Consider the following 16,680-nt stretch of genomic DNA (forward strand, 5'->3'; position numbering starts at 1 on the left):
GACCATCAGGTTCTTCACATGAGTGCTAGGATCAACCCATACTTAGGTGATGGATACTCCAAATACCCTGACTTCATCATTACTCTTTCTATGCCTGTAACAGAATATCACATGTACCCAAAAAAAATATGTAAAATATTATGTATCCATAAAGAGAGAGAGGGCCAGGTGCAGTGTGGTTCACTGTAATCCCAGCACTTTGAGAAGCTGAGGCAGGAAGATCGCTTGAGCCCAGGAGTTCGAAACCAGCCTGGGCCACATAGTGAAGCCCTGTCTCTACAGAAAATACAAAAGTTAGCTGGGTGTAGTGGCTCATGCCTTTCATCCCAGCTACTCAGAGCCTGAGGCCAGAGGACTGATTGAGCGTGGGAGGTTGAGGCTGCAGTAAGCCATGATCACCCCACTACGCTCTACCCTGAGTGACAGAATAAGACCCTGTCTCAAAAAACAAAGAGAGAGAGGCTTGAGAGGGAGGAAAGAAAGAGGAAGAGAAGGAGGCACCAGAAGACATGAACGTGGAAAATACAAGGGCTAGTCATACTGGAGTGAGATTCACAGTTAAAAAAAAGAAAAGAAAACAAAAGAAAATGGGCCCAGGATTCACATTTGGGGCACAAAGATGTCAACTTACAGGGGAGTCTGTAATGTCAATGTGTTTTCTACCAACCACCACTGTCCCTGAACTTATCCACACTGCCCACTCCTCGATACTCACCTGGAGGCACTGGGGGCAACTTGGAGCTTTTATAGAACCTGTGGCTCTCATGGCTGGACAGTCTGAGGATGCCCCAGGGGATCTGATTTCAGAACAAGACCCTGCGACAGGGCTTCCTATCTACCTGGTGACCTCCCCACTCTCCTGTCCTCCTCCACAGCAATTTATGCATCAGGGTTTTCACTCTACTTTGTCCACTGAATAAAATCTCACAATCCATTGGGTTGGTAAGCATCCTCTTTCTTTTTTCTTTTTCTTTTGTTTGTTTGTTTGTTTAAGATGGAGTCTAGCTCTGTTGCCCAGGCTGGAGTGCAGTGGCACGATCACGGATCATTGCAACTGTGTCCCAAATTGGTTCCTTCCCGGTGGGTTCTTGGTCTCGCTGACTTCAAGAATGAAGCCGCCGACCCTCACGGTGAGTGTTACAGTTCTTCAAGATGGTGTGTCTGGAGTTTGTTCCTTCAGATGTTCAGATGTGTCCGGAGTTTCTCCCAGTTGGTTTGTGGTCTCGCTGGCTTCAGGAGTGAAGCTGCAGACCTTCGCGGTGAGTGTAACAGCTCTTAAAGGTGGCGCGTCCAGAGTTGTTTATTCCTCCCGGTGGCTTCGTGATCTCGCTGGCTTCCGGAATGAAACTGCAGACCTTCGCGGTGAGTGTTACAGCTCATAACAGTAGTGCAGACCCAAGGAGTGAGTAGCAGCAAGATTTATTGTGAAGAGCAAAAGAACAAAGCTTCCACAGCTTGGAAGATGTCCCGAGCAGGTTGCCACTGTTGGCTCCAGTGGCTTGCTTTTAGTCCCTTATTTGGCGCCACACACATCCTGCTGATTGGTCCATTTTACAGAGAACTGATTGGTGCATTTACAATCCTTTAGCTACACACAAAAGTTCTCCAATTCCCCACCTGATTCGCTAGACACAGAATGCTGATTGGTGCATTTACAAGCCTTCAGCTAGACACAGTGCTGCTTGGTGCATTTACAATCCTTGAGCCAGACTCAAAAGTTCTCCAAGTCCCCACCCCATTAGCTAGACACAGAGTGCTGACTGGTGTGTTTACAAACCTTTGGCTAGACACAGAGTGCTGATTGGTGAATTTACAATCCTTTAGCTAAACACAAAAGTTCTCCAAGTCCCCACCCGACTCAGAAGCCCAGAGGGCTTCACCTCTCACAACCTCTGCCTCCCAGGTTCAAGTGATTCTCCTGCCTCAGCCTCCCCAGTAGCTGGGATTACAGGCGCCCACCACCATGCCCAGCTAACTTTTCTACTTTTAGTAGAGACGGGGTTTCACTATGTTAGCCAGGCTGGTCTTGAACTCCTGACCTCAGGTGATTCACCTGCCTCACCCTCCCAAAGTACTGGGATTACAAGCGTGAGCCACGGCGCCCGGCCAAGCATCCTCTTTCTAAGTCACTCACCCACGAGTATGAATTGTTTGCCCAGATTGCTTCGCTCCATCGTAGCTGATTTCAACCCAGTTGTAAGCCTGGAGCACCTGGAGAAATCAGACCCAGGTGGGATCTCAAAGGTGGAGAGGGTGGGAAAGGAGCAAAAGAAAGAGAAGGGGTGCAGAAAGGGAGGGACACAGATTCCAAAGACATACCTGGCCTGTCTGAAGTTTGCCTCCTCCAGGAAGGGAAGGCAGCATTCTCCCGGTGCTCTCTCCCTCCTCCCCCGTGTACTGCGCACATCTCTTTCCCAGACTCAGCCCAGTTGCACCAAAAGCAAGTCGCAAGTCCCATAGGCTAGTCAGACGCCCAACAACCCCACACAATGACACTTATGTGGGGAATTGTGTCCTGAGTCCCAAACGACTGACCCCTCAATGTGCTGTGGATAAGCAGTGACCACAACCAGTACCACCTATGACTGAGTCGGGGGGCTGCTCTCTAAGAACCCCAGCTGCGTGCCCTCTGGGACAAATCAGGCCACCTGGGGCTCCTTCACATCTGTCCAATGCTGCGTTAAACGTACTTTTAAACAACTTTGTCGAAATGCTCAGCTTGTAAAGTTTTAACGTAGGCCCTTGTCAATGCTTCAGAAATAAGCCTCTGGCGGCGCGAGAGAGCAAAACTCCATCAGGAAAGAAAGGAAAGGAAGGAAGGAGGGAAGGAAGGAAGGAAAGAGAGAAAGAGAAAGAAGGAAAGAAAGGAAAGAAAAGAAAGGAAACAAAGGAAAAGAAAACAAAAAAGCCTCCAGGTCATTGCTCCTCTCTCTCTCTGTGGGTCCACCCCCATGGCACCCTCCCCCCTCCCCATGGTGCAAGGTTACAATGGAAAGTGCCTCAGCTGGAAAGGTCTCAGAATGTGGCTCAGGGCAGCCACAATCTTATCAGGAGCTTTTCTGTTTGGGATCAGGGGAACCGGTGACTTTCAGAGGCTGATAAGGCGGGACCCAACTTGTATATAAGGGGCAGCTCATGCTGCTGCTCTGCACCTTCCTCCCGTCTTGCCTTCTCCCTCGAGTTGGGACCCGGGAAGAACCATGAAGTGGCTGCTGCTGCTGGGTCTGGTGGCGCTCTCTGAGTGCATCATGTACAAGTGAGTCCGGGTGGCGTGGGTGTGAAGATGCTGCCTCTCACATCACCTTTCTTTCCTCCCGTGTCTTCCTTCTTCCCTTTTTTTTCTCTCTCTCTTCAGCTGTCTCCATCCCCCTTTTCCGCCTCTCTCTCTGCCTTTTTGGGAGGCAGCCCTGCAGACATGGTTAAAACTCGGGCCCAGCCTGACTGTGGTTCCCAGCTCCAGCGCTAGTCAGCTTAACTTCTTTGCATTATGGGGCAGAAGTGGGAGCTTCTCCCTTCCTTCCATCTTCCTCTCTTAGATCAGCTGGTTAAGAGTCCAGCCTGGGTTTTGCTCCCAGCTCCACCACTAGTCAACTTAACTTCTTTGCATTGTTGGGCAGAAGTGGGGGCGTCTCCTTTCCTTCCTTCTTCCTTAGACCAGCTTCCCTTCCCTTCTGGGGCTGCCACAGCACCCGGTGAGCAGAATCCTTGCCTAATTCCTCTTCCTTCTCCAAACCACAGGGTCCCCCTCATCAGAAAGAAGTCCTTGAGGCGCACCCTGTCCGAGCGTGGCCTGCTGAAGGACTTCCTGAAGAAGCACAACCTCAACCCAGCCAGCAAGTACTTCCCCCAGTGGGAGGCTCCCACCCTGGTAGATGAACAGCCCCTGGAGAACTACCTGGATGTGAGTGTGCGGGCAAGTGGTGGGGCCAGCTCTGAGGACTTGGCCAGCAGGAAAGAGGGTGTCCCAGGGGTCTTGGAGGATGGGCCTGGGCTCTGCGGCTCCAGGCAGTGACCCAGAGTCTGCCCCCTAGATGTCAGTGGCCCAGGGCAGGCAGGAAAGCTCACAGTCAGAGCTGTTGCTCTTTTGTTCATTTATTCATTCGTTCACTCGTTCATGCAATGTTAATTTCTTCTGAGCGCCTCGTTCTATGTCAGGGCCTGTGCTGGGCTCAGGAGGAGACAGCAGTGAGCAAACTCATAGCCTAGGAGACAAACACAGTAATCAAGGGGTCTCACAAAGCAATGAAAGGAACAGGCAACAGGAGGACTACAGAGTGACGGTGTCACACTGCGAGAGTCTGCCACTTGGGCAGGGAGCCTCCCTGGAGCCACGCAGGAAGAGCAGGAGTTTCCAAGAGAACAAGACAGAACTCCACATAGCCTGATCCCTTGTGCCAAACCCTGTATCAGGTGGGAGCACAGTGCATTTGAAGGGGAGCCGAGAGGGAGGGAAGAAGGGTGCTGTAGACTGCGGTCTGAGGAGCCGAGGGGTGGATGCAGAGAGGCTCCATCCTAACTGCCTCTGATTTATCTTAAACAGGGGTGTGACAAGATCAGATCTCAGTTTCAGAAAGATCACCCTGACTTTGTTATTTGAGACCCGATAGCAAACACCCTGCCCTCCTGCAGATATTGTATGTCCCCTCTGTGACTGGCACAGGGCACAGGGCACAAAGCAGTGATGCCCGTGGTTCAGAGACTGGCCTCTGCCATCCAGCAGACCTGGTGCAAATATAGGTCCTAGTGCGTCTAAGCCACAGGACCTTGGCCAAGTCATTTAAATACTCTGAGCCTGTGTCTTGGTCTGGAAAACAGAACCACTAATATCTACCGTCAGAGGATGTTGCCAGGAATTAACACGATCATGTTTTCTGGAGTGCTTAGCATGGCGTCTGGCAGGCCCTTGGTAAGAGGCTTAGTTAGCGCATTTATTTAGTTCACAAATATTTAACAAATATTGGCACCTCTCTATGTGCCAGAGGCTATGCAAGTTGCCAAAATGATGGTGAATAATCAAAGTTCCTGGAGCTTATACTCTAAAGGGGATGACAAACAAACAACCATGTAAGAGAATTTCAGATAATGATGAGGACCATGACAAATTAATTAATTGGACTATGGGGAACAAGAAGATTGAGGGGGCAAATTTAGATAAAGTGGTCACGGAAGGCCTGTTGGCAGAGGGGACATTTGACTAGAGAGCTGAATGATTGATTTTTGATAAAAGGATCAGCCAAGGAAAGATCTAGAATAAACATTTCCTAGCACAAGGAATAGCCAGTGCAAAGGCCCTAGGGCAGGAGGGACTGGTCATCGCCAAAGAACAGCAAGCAGACCAGTGTGGCGGGAACAGAGCCGGCAGGGGGAAAATGCTGCCACTAAGAAGAAAAATACTGGTTGATTGGCTGAGGCGGGTGGATCACTTGAGGTCAGGAGTTCAAGACCATCCTGGCAACATGAAACCCCGTCTCTACTAAAACTACAAAAATTAGCCGGGCGTGATGGCACACAGCTGTAATCTCAGCTACTTGGGAGGCTGAGGCAAGAGAATCACTGGAACCCAGGAGGAGGAGGCTGCAGTGAGCCGAGGTCGCGCCACTGCACTCCCGCCTGGACAACAGAGTGAGACTTGTCTCAAAAAAAAAAGAATAAAAATACTGTCAATGCCCTTTCTTGCAACCTGCTATACACATCTAGATGTAGAAATAAGAAAACTGGACAGGTTTCCATCTTTAGGTGGTTTCCTTAGCTTCTGATAAACAATTTAAGGCACAAGCACTTAAGCTGTAACTTGCCTGGTGCTAGAAGATTCCACCGCCATCCTCTGAGAACATGCGCTGTAAGGATGGGAAGACTGTGACAGACAAGACAATGGATAAAGAGGGAACAGCAGATTGTTAGGTGCTTGTGGTGCTTAACAGAGAGCAGAGAGTAAATTGGGGGGAGCAATCAGGGAAGACTTCAAGGAGGAAGGGACGCCAGGGCTGGGATTTGAAGGATGAAGACAGTGCCTGGGAAGAGAAAGACAAGAACTGTGAGGAATGAAGGAAAAGATGGAGAGGCAGACTGAGGAGATGACCCAGAGACAGCCCCTAGGGAGGCCCTGACAGAGAGACCCCGTTCCGTGAACTGCCCTGTCCTCGCCTGGACAGATGGAGTACTTTGGCACTATCGGCATCGGAACTCCTGCCCAGGATTTCACCGTCATCTTTGACACCGGCTCCTCCAACCTGTGGGTGCCCTCAGTCTACTGCTCCAGTCTTGCCTGCAGTAAGTGCCCAGACCGCCCTACCCCACTCTCACTCCCCAGCACCAGCCGACCCTGGGGAACCCTGGACACCCACGGGCTTCAAACAGTTCCCACCTCAAGCCTGCTGGAGCCACTCAACAGGCATTTATTGAGCACCTACTACGTGCCAAGCACTGGGCTCAGGTGCTCCAGGGGGTAAAGGGATGAGTGATATGATCCCTGCGGTCAAAGACTACACAGTCTGAGGGCAGAGAGAAGCTCTCCTCAATAACCACTGCCTGGGAGAGGAAGTATGGGGGGCCCAAAGCAAGACAGGGCCAAAGGGCTGTAGAATAGCCCACCAGGAAAGAGTCCAGTGTGAGAAAATGGCTTCAAAGCCTGGCTAGGACAGGCTAGAGGTGAGTGCTGAGCTCATTTAAAAAAAAAAAAAGAATCATTGGTTCGCTAATGAAAGAGAGTTTGTCTTTGGAAGTCATGAACAATATGTGTTGCAGGTTCCTTCTTCTTCTAGTGTTTTCACCGGAGTTTTAATGAAGATGAGGTGCCTGTGGCATCATCCACATCATAACGGGAGCACTGGCTGGGGGCTAGAGGGTGAAAGCGCTCATCACTGGGCAGCCATGGGCCTGCTCCGCTCAATGTTGGTCTGGGGAGGTCCCCAGGAGGCCCTTGGGGTTGGCTGGGGAAACTGCCATCAGTGAATGGTCCCAGTAGTTCAACGAGACAGGACAGAACCTGGGGTCTCTTGGGCTCCAAGGGTCTAGGGCGAAAGGTTGCTGCTCACCTCGAGAGCCCGTCCCAGGGCCAGGGCACCCCATCCCAGGAAGACATCCAGCCCATGACCTTCACCCAGCTCTCAGAGAATAACAATCACCGCTTGTCCTTGCAGCCAACCACAACCGCTTCAACCCTGAGGATTCTTCCACCTACCAGTCCACCAGCGAGACAGTCTCCATCGCCTATGGCACCGGCAGCATGACAGGCATCCTCGGATACGACACTGTCCAGGTGGGCACCTGCAGGCTGCCGCTGCATCCCCCCATCAGGCACCCCCAAAATAAGCTTATTCCAGCAAGATGAGTCTTGGTGATCACAGAAGTAACCTGATTGGGGGTGCAGAGTGGGGGAGGGGCAGCAGAGATGTCACAGACATTGCTAGCTCAGGTGGCAGTGAGTAAAAGGGTGGGGTGCGAGGAGCCATAAGCCAGCCTCAGCTCCACCCAAGCAGAATGTTATGGAGTGTGGGGAGAGTCAGTAAAGTCTCACTTCTCTACTAGCACCTCCTCCTCTTCCTTCTTCTCCCGACATGCAGCACCCCAAGTCACGAAATCTCCACAAGCCCTCCCTGCTACTTTCGGGGCATGGCAGGGGTCAAAGGCCTGGGGTCTGGGGTCTGCTTTGCGTTTGTTCATCAGAAACACAAACACACAGTGACCATCTGTCCTCCAGCAAAATCTCACCCTGAGTCATAGACTGTGGCCATCTGGAGATCAGCTGCCATGGTTACCTCCAGCAGAGGAACCAGCATTCCAGCTGACAGTCCCTCCACCCTCCTTCCGGGCTGATACCCTGGAAGCCAAGTCCTGCATGAGATGAACCAGGGTGGCTCTGGGCCTGAGGCTGGCACCCAGAGCTCAGTGAACATGACCCGATGGTGAACATCATCTCGGTTTCCCCACCCAGGTTGGAGGCATCTCTGACACCAATCAGATCTTCGGCCTGAGCGAGACCGAACCTGGCTCCTTCCTGTATTATGCTCCCTTCGATGGCATCCTGGGGCTGGCCTACCCCAGCATTTCCTCCTCCGGGGCCACACCCGTCTTTGACAACATCTGGAACCAGGGCCTGGTTTCTCAGGACCTCTTCTCTGTCTACCTCAGCGCGTAAGTTGAGTGGAGAGGGGCCTCCTCCCACCTCCCCCTCCAGAGGTCACAGTGTTCCTGCCCAGCAGGAGCTGTCCAAGGCTGGCTGGGATGGAGAGGGTCTTGGGAAGCAAGGGATTTGGAAAGTCAATGTCTGAGGCTGGAGAAGTGTGTCTTTGGAGAGTAATAGTGCCAAGTCTGTCTCTGATGGGCCATGTGCACTCCATCTTATTTTACCAGCGTCTTTTTTCCCTTGATGTGCACAACTCAAATGTCATCAGCCATTTCCCCCTCAGTGCCACTTCCCTCATCCTTGGCCCGCAAAGATGCCATTTAAAGTGAATACACTTGGCCAGGTGTGGTGGCTCATGCCTGTAATCCCAGCACTTTGGGAGTCTGAGGCAGCAGGATCACCTGAAGTCAGGAATTCAAGACTGGGTTTCATGGTGATAGCCAGGATGGTCTCGATCACCTGACTGCCTCGGCCTCCCAAAGTGCTGGGATTACAGGCGTGAGCCACCGTGCCCGGCCCTGGATGACTAATTTCTTCTTGCTGTCTACATTTGCTTCCTCATCTAACCTGAAACTGCAGAGATTTAGAACATGAATATTGCAATAACAAGGACTCCTGCAATTTACAACAGGAAGGCTCTTTGTCATGTATTCCTCTTGGCCAGTTAATGTTCAAGGTGGCTCTGAAACATCATCTGCCTTTATGAGCACTTAAATATTTCATGTGGGGCCATTGTATCTCCCCAGCCAGATCCCAGTTTCTCAATCTGGGCACGATTAACATTTCAGACCACCATAAGTCCTTGACGCCAGGGACTGTCGCGTGCATTGTAGGATGTTTGGCAGCATCCCCAGCCTCTACCCATGAGATGCCGGCAGCATCCCCTACCCCCACCCAATCATGACAATCCAAAATGTCTTCAGACATTCCCCTGGGGGCAAAACTGCTCCCAGCTAAGAACCAGTGACCTCCACCATCAAGTCCTTAAGAGCCGACACCGTCATGCATTCACTTCCCTGGGGTCCCCATGGCAACCAGAGTGGGTACCACCATGGAAACCACACACTCAACCTACAAGGCCTGTGTTCTTCCAAACGTAGTTCCACCACTCCCCCGCTGTATGACCTTGGGCAGGTGGCCTCACCTCCCTCAGGCTCAGTGTCCTCATGGTAAGTGGAAATAACAGTGACAGTGCCCACTGCATGGGCACTGGCCTAAGAGGAAAAGAAACCACATTAGTCACACCCCAGGACAGCCCTAGAAAGTGCCCAATCAAGGGTAGCCCTGAGGAGGCAACAGCAGATGGTCACACAAATGGACGAACAAAAAAATTCATGTCTTCTCCCCTCACTTTCCACAGCGATGACAAGAGTGGCAGCGTGGTGATCTTTGGTGGCATTGACTCTTCTTACTACACTGGAAGTCTGAACTGGGTGCCTGTTACTGTCGAGGGTTACTGGCAGATCACCGTGGACAGGTGAGACTGCCATGGACGGGCAGCATCCAGGCCTGGGTCCCAGATCCCATTTCCTTATGGATTCATAGCCAATCAGCTTTCCAGAATCCCCCCAGGAACAGCTGGCACAGGGGAACACACTCCAGGGGGAAGGTGGAAGTTGGCCAAGCCAGAGACCCCTAGAAAGACACCTCCCTGCAGGAGGAGGGAAGAGCTGTCTGGGAAGCTGAGACTCTGCAAGGGTGAGATAGCCACTGTCCTCCTAGTCACGGAGGCAGGACCATCCACCAGCATCCCTGGGGAGAGCTGGGGGACCCACCTGTCCACGCATCTCACAATTTAAGGGGCTGGTGAACCAGCACATGCTCCTCCCACTCGAGGAAACATGTCACTTTCCGTCTAGAAGTGGGGCAAAATGGCTAAGAAATTGTGTGAAGTCACTTCATTCCACCCTCCCCTTCAGGGCCTCCCCTGTCTCCCTTGCAGCTTCATTTCCACGCTGTTCTTCCCCAGCTAGCCTGCTAGGGTGCTCAGTGGTGTGGGTTTTCCCAAGAATGAACAATTTCCCAGGACAGAGACTTTCAGTACTAAAACTGGGACCAGCCCAGGCAAACCAGGACACATGGATCACCTCATGTCTGCCCAGCCATGCTAGAATTTCACCAGTTCCTCCAACACCTGCCCCAGCCCTCTGGTCTCTGTCCCTCCCCGCATACCATCCCCTGATGATGTCCTCCTTCTCTCTTCACCTGCCTGGCATTCCTGAGTGTCTGTTCCCCTGGCTGCTCCCCTCCACCACCTCTCACCCTGGACCCTGTTTTTGTTCCCTGCCTCATGCCTGGCTTATCATCTTGCCCTTCTGCCAACATAACTTATCTTGCCAGCTAGGCCGGGAGCTCCCTGCAGCCTGGAACTGTGAGGCTGTCTTGTTTCACTTGGCATTTCCCATGCCTGGCAGAGAGTAGGCACTTGGGAAATATTTGTTGGGCGAATGAATGCGGGACGAATGAGTGCGTGAACGAGAGGAACAGAAATTTCACGCATTGGCCAATGGATGGGTGGGGAAGAAATGTCTGGGCTCACCTCCTGGTTCCTCCTTGGAGAGAAGTACCCCTGAGGGCTCAGGGACCTTAACTTGCTTCTTGCCCTCAGCATCACCATGAACGGAGAGGCCATCGCCTGCGCTGAGGGCTGCCAGGCCATTGTTGACACCGGCACCTCTCTGCTGACCGGCCCAACCAGCCCCATTGCCAACATCCAGAGCGACATTGGAGCCAGCGAGAACTCAGACGGCGACGTGAGTCCAGCCCCGACTGCCCTGTTCTACACTCAAGTAGTGGGTGTGCCAGGCAGAAGGGACAGAAGCCCTTCTAACTTTTCTCACTCTCACTCTTTCCAGATGGTGGTCAGCTGCTCAGCCATCAGCAGCCTGCCCGACATCGTCTTCACCATCAATGGAGTCCAGTACCCCGTGCCACCCAGTGCCTACATCCTGCAGGTGAGGAGGCTCTGGACCAACCACTAGAGAGGTTCACACAGAATGTGGACACAGAGTTCCCCTCTGCAGACGGAAGGTGCACTTCCACGAGCTGAAGCCAAGAGGCAGAGGCAGACAAACATCTGCCCTAGACAGCCTCCAGAGAAAAAGAATATATTAAAAACAAATGGAGGAATAAGAACTCGGATACAGCCCCCTAAGGGAACAAGTGAAGCAAAAGTTAATGGAGTGAAAAGAGGATTCTATTTGGACCCCTGGGTCCAAGTCCTGGGTCTGAATTACTAGCCCATTGATTCTGAACCAATTACAACTCATCTCACACTCAGTTTTCGCATCCAAAAAGTAGAGATGGCAGCTTTCCCCACCCTCAGAGTGCGGTTAGGTCAACCAAGTGAGACTGATCACATCAGACCTACCAAGGGTTGGGCAAATGGAAATCCTAATTACCGTAGGCTGGGGCTTCTGACACTTCTACCATCTCTACCAGGTAGCAAATCTTTAGCTATACGAGCCACAAGAAAACTCTTTCCCTTCTGTTATTATAACGTCAGGTGGAAAACTAATTTTGCCAGTGGACTCATGTTACTCAACAAGAAGCACTGATGCCTGGGCTCCCCCACGGATTCTGATTACATTAGGAGAGGGCAAGGCCTGAGCAATGGGATGGGGCTGCGGGGGTTCAAAGCTCCCCAGGTGATGTGCAGACAAGGTCGCAGCCCAGTGACTTAGTGAGGCAAGAGGGCTAATAGCTCATCCGGTTTGCCTCTGACCGGATCAGAATAATAATGAGAAAAGGCTATGGCGGCAGGGTTTTCAAACTCCTTCCTAGCAGCTGAATTCTCTCTAAGCCCCTTAGCACCAATGCTGATGTCAGGGTTCGTGTGCCTGCCAGAAACACCAGATAATGTCCAGTAATGCGTAGAAACCAGTCGTTCAGTGGACGGCTTCTACAGGCCGACTCCAGGCCAAGAACAGCCGAGTCCCTGGACATTGGGCCAGGAAGCTTCTCCTTGCACGTGCCTTACAGCTGGACCAGGGCGCCCTGGATGTTTATCACCCAGCGCCTATCACTGCTGAATCGGTGTCCCAGCTCCACTTTTATTCTCCTTTTCTCCAGAGCGAGGGGAGCTGCATCAGTGGCTTCCAGGGCATGAACGTCCCCACCGAATCTGGAGAGCTTTGGATCCTGGGTGATGTCTTCATCCGCCAGTACTTTACCGTCTTCGACAGGGCAAACAACCAGGTCGGCCTGGCCCCCGTGGCTTAAGCCTAAGTCTCTTCAGCCACCTCCCAGGAAGATCTGGCCTCCGTCCTGTGCCCACTTTAGATGTATCTAATTCTCCTGACTGTTCTTCCCAGGGGAATGTGGAGGTCTTGGCCCTGTTCCCTGTCCTACCAATAACGTAGAATAAAAACATAACCCACTGAAACAGGTTTTGTGGAGCTGCTTCTCTTTGCTGGTCTTTTTCCTTCACATTACTGGGGTTAGAACGCCAGGGCAGGGATGAAAATGACCACATCCACTTGGATGGCACCCAACATAGTGACCCCAGCAGCCAACACTTCATGATGGAGCCAGGAAGACAGAGAGGCTTCAGGGGGTTGTGCTGGAAGCATCATAAAAAGACCTGGGGGCCAAAATACTGGGCTAATTGTCTTCTCATAGAAGGGACATAGAGCTGAGATCGTGCCATTGTACTCCAGCCTGGGCGACACAGAGAGACTCCAGCTCAGAAAGAAAAAAATAGGTCACTGAAGCTCTTAGTTGAGGGAGTCAACCTCCTACTTCTCCCAAAGCCAATAAGAGATCATGAGAAGGCTGGGCACAGTGGCTCACGCCTGTAATCCCAGCACTTTGGGAGGCTGAGGTGGACAGGTCACCTGAGGTCAGGAGTTTGAGACAAGCCTGGCCAACATGGTGAAACCCTGTCTAATAAATTTACAAAAATGAGCTGGGTGTGGTGGTGCGCACCTATAATCCCAGCTACTCCGGAGGCTGAGCCAAGAGAATCGCTTGAACCTGGAAGGCGGAGGTTGTAGTGAGCTGAGATCGCACCATTGCACTCCAGCCTGGGCGACAGAGCAAGACTCCATCTCAAAAAAAAAAAAAAAAAAAAAAAAAAAAAGAGCTCATGAGGAAAGGAAAGCAATCAGGAGAGTCAGGAAAGGCGGACACTAATGGTGATGTCCCTAAGTAGATAGGACAGGGCAGTGTTGTCTGCAAGACATGGACAGGAGAAGTGGAAGAAGCTGACACCCCACAGTCTTCCAGGATGCCCTTGTGATTCACTGGCTACCAAGACCAAGACTAACAGTTAATCTCCCCAAGGTCCTAGGCAGAAAACACTGAACCCATCTCTTTCCCCATCTGTAACCAAAGAGAAAGGTCTTCCACTTCCCTGGGCAGAGATTGTGAGACAGAGAATTAAGCATGTTCATTAGCATATATGCCCTAGAAAGGCAAAGAGGAAAAGGAGCAGTTTCTCAGACTGGGCTTGGTAGCAAAATGTTCAATGGAAAACACAGTTTCAGAATAAGTATAGAACATGCTACATTCTAGGCCCTTCCCCAGGGTTCACCAGCTACAGTTCCCAATCAAAGGCTCTGACAAGCCCTGCTGCAAAGTGATCTGTTTCATTTTAACTCAGCTGAGCTTCATCTCAGACTCTCTCTTGCTAGTAAGTCTATTACAGCCCTGGGCTCCCCGGCATGCATGCTGGGAAAATTCCCATTGCTCCTGCTTCTGGTGACAGCCGACCCAGGCTTTCTGCTGAAGACACAAGCCCAGAGGCTGGAGCTGGGCTCTAGGAAGGGCGGGGGTGAGCTCCAACACCCAGTCTCCCCAGGGTCACTCTCACCCTCCCAAGCCCATTTTCCATAGCTGAATAAACTTTAGGAAACATAAATTTCATCTCATCCCTTCCTTGCTTTAAACTCTTAATGCCTTCTTGCCATTGCCGTTGGAATAAAACAGCAAATCTTTGGCATAGTCCCACGTCCTGTGTGCTCCTTTCCTTCCAAACCTTCCCTGCTTCACTCTGATCCCGTTACCCCGAGCTCCCTCCACCCTGGCCTCCCACGGCCACAATAGCCCAAGTGTTTTCCCACCTCCAGACTTTGCACATGCTGTTCCCTTTGCCAGGGTTGCTTTTCCCTCTTTCTTGACTTGCTAACACCTAGCATCTGCAGACGTGGCTTAAATGTCACTTCTCAGCCAGGCTTGGTGGCTCATGCCTATAATCCCAGCACTTTGGGAGGCCGAGGTGGGCAGATTAACTGAGGTCAGGAATTTGAGACCAGCCTGGCCAACATGGTGAAACCCCATATCCACTAAAAAAATACAAAAAATTAGCTGGGTGTGGTGGTGGGCACCTGTAGTCCCAGCTATTCAGGAGGCTGAGGCAGGAGAATCGCTTTAACCCAGGAGGTGGATGTTGCAGTGAGCCGAGATTGCACCACTGGACTCCAGCCTGGGCAACAAGAGCAAAACTCCGTCTCAAAAAAAAAAAAATGTCACTTCCCTGTAAAAGTGATCAGCCCTCCCTCACCACTCTCTCAGACAGCCTGGGCCTACATTTTCCCTCATGGTACTTGGCACTACCTATAACCATGCATTTCAGTGTTTAAGATTCACAAGGACAGGGATGGTGATGGTTTTAATTAGGTTTGAAGCCCAAGCAGCAAGAGCCGGGCTTGGCACATACTAGGAGGTCAATAAATATTTGCTGAATGAGTGATTAGAGAAGACTTTTTGAAAGGAAACATCTCAGATAGGATGAGAGTATGAGAGTGGGGATATGGTTTGACAAAGGCCATGTGAATAACAACAGGTGGGTCAGCTCCCACCCCACCCCCACCAACATTCCATCCTGGTCATATTGTGTCATGGGATAAGCAGGTGGATTTCTCAAGTTTCTGGGAAGGAATTTCACCCTGTCCTGGCTTCTTTGCTGGATTTGTTTTTCTGATATTTCCCATGTACCTACTTTGAAGCTAGGCAGTGTGCTAGGCTCCAGGGATACAGGCAGGTCTTCCTGGATCCTATCTGTTCTCCTGCACCTGATCCCAGCCTTCCTTCCTCCCCCATCTCAACACCAGCAGCTGCAGCTCAGCCTCTCTCTCCCAGCACCTCTTCCATTCCCACCCTGGGATTCCTGAACCCAGTCACAATCTAAAGAGGTTCCTCATCAGACAGATCATTTGACCGGAAAGCCCTGCACCAACATATCTGATTTCATCCTCCTCATGTTGCTGCACAACAGAAGATGAATTCACAATCCTTTCCTGCAGTCTCAGGCCTCTGCTCCATGCATCCTCCTCGAAGGGCCCTAGGGGGCGAAGCACAGCTCCTTCTATCCTTTTCATTCACACTCGTCCAGGAGTGTTATTTTAATCTCACAGGTCTCCTGCCCCATCCATCCTCACCTGTCCCAAACGATCACTCCACACACTGCTGGTGGGAGTGTAAACTGGCACCACCCTAAGAAGCATGATGTGGCTGTATCTATCAAAATTAAAAATGCATATGCCGGCCGGGCACGGTGGCTCGCATAATCCTCACGCCTGTAATCCCAGCACTTTGGGAGGCCGAAGCAGGTGGATCACCTGAGGTGAGGAGTTTGAGACCAGCCAGGCCAACATGGTGGAACCTCATCTCCACTAAAAATACAAAATGAGCCAGGCGTGTTGACACATGTCTGTAATTCCCAGCTACTTGGGAGGCTGAGCCAGGAGAATCTCTCGAACCCGGGAGGTGGAGGTTGCAGTGAGCCGAGATGGCACCATTGCACTTCAGCCTGGGCGACACAGCGAGATTCTGTCTCCAAAAAAAAACAAAGGAATGATAAATGTTCAAGATGATAAATATGCTAATTACTCTGATCTGATCACTAAACATTATATGTACAGAAACATCCTTATGTACCCATAAATATGTACAATTATTACATGTCAATTAAAAGGAAAACAGCCAGGCACAGTAGCTCATGGTGTAACCCCAGCACTTGGGAAGGCCAAGGCGGAAGGACTGCTTCGGGCCATAGTTCAAGACCAGCCTGAGCAACATACCAAGACTTCATTTCTATTGTTTTTAATAAATAAATAAAAGGAAAAGAAAGAAGATGTGTATACAAGAGAACATTCATAGAGCACTGTTCCTAAGAACTCCACACTGGAAGCTACCCAAATGCCTATGAACTGAAAAAGAGAAAACAACGGGTATATTGATGCAGAGGAATAATACACAGCAATGAAAATGACTGAGTAACAACTCCACACACCGCCATTCGTGGATGCCTCTCCTAAACATGATTCTGAGCAAAGAAGCGCAATGCAAACTAAAGTGCTTGTTATGTGGTACTGCTTAGCAAAAGTACAAAAACAGGTGAAATGAATCTTTGCTGTTTGGAAATTAGAGTAGTGATACGCTTGGTTTGGCCCTAGGATAGTGACTGGGAAGAGCCTGGGGTGGGGTCCGGGGGTACCTGACATGCTCTTTTGCTGGGTCTGGGTTCTGGTTACACGTGTGTGCTTGGTTTGTGAAAATTCATCAAGCTGTTTCTTATGATATGCACCTTTCTGTGTGCATATCATATCTTGAGA

General features: G+C 51.0%; 1 protein-coding gene across 1 annotated transcript; it reads left to right on the top strand.

The window, feature by feature from the left end:
- The first annotated feature begins 2,987 nt into the window (after positions 1–2,987).
- On the top strand, positions 2,988–12,509 carry LOC107966244 (pepsin A-5). The gene is made up of 9 exons (XM_024347180.3): positions 2,988–3,256; positions 3,739–3,901; positions 6,153–6,270; positions 7,140–7,258; positions 7,934–8,133; positions 9,486–9,602; positions 10,734–10,878; positions 10,981–11,079; positions 12,197–12,509. Exons 1-9 carry the CDS (start codon positions 3,201–3,203, stop codon positions 12,344–12,346), a joined length of 1,167 nt encoding a protein of 388 aa, XP_024202948.3. The 5' UTR covers positions 2,988–3,200; the 3' UTR covers positions 12,347–12,509.
- The last annotated feature ends 4,171 nt before the right edge of the window (positions 12,510–16,680 follow it).

Source organism: Pan troglodytes, chromosome 9 (genome assembly GCF_028858775.2).
Source record: "Pan troglodytes isolate AG18354 chromosome 9, NHGRI_mPanTro3-v2.0_pri, whole genome shotgun sequence".
NCBI classification, from domain to species: domain Eukaryota; kingdom Metazoa; phylum Chordata; class Mammalia; order Primates; family Hominidae; genus Pan; species Pan troglodytes.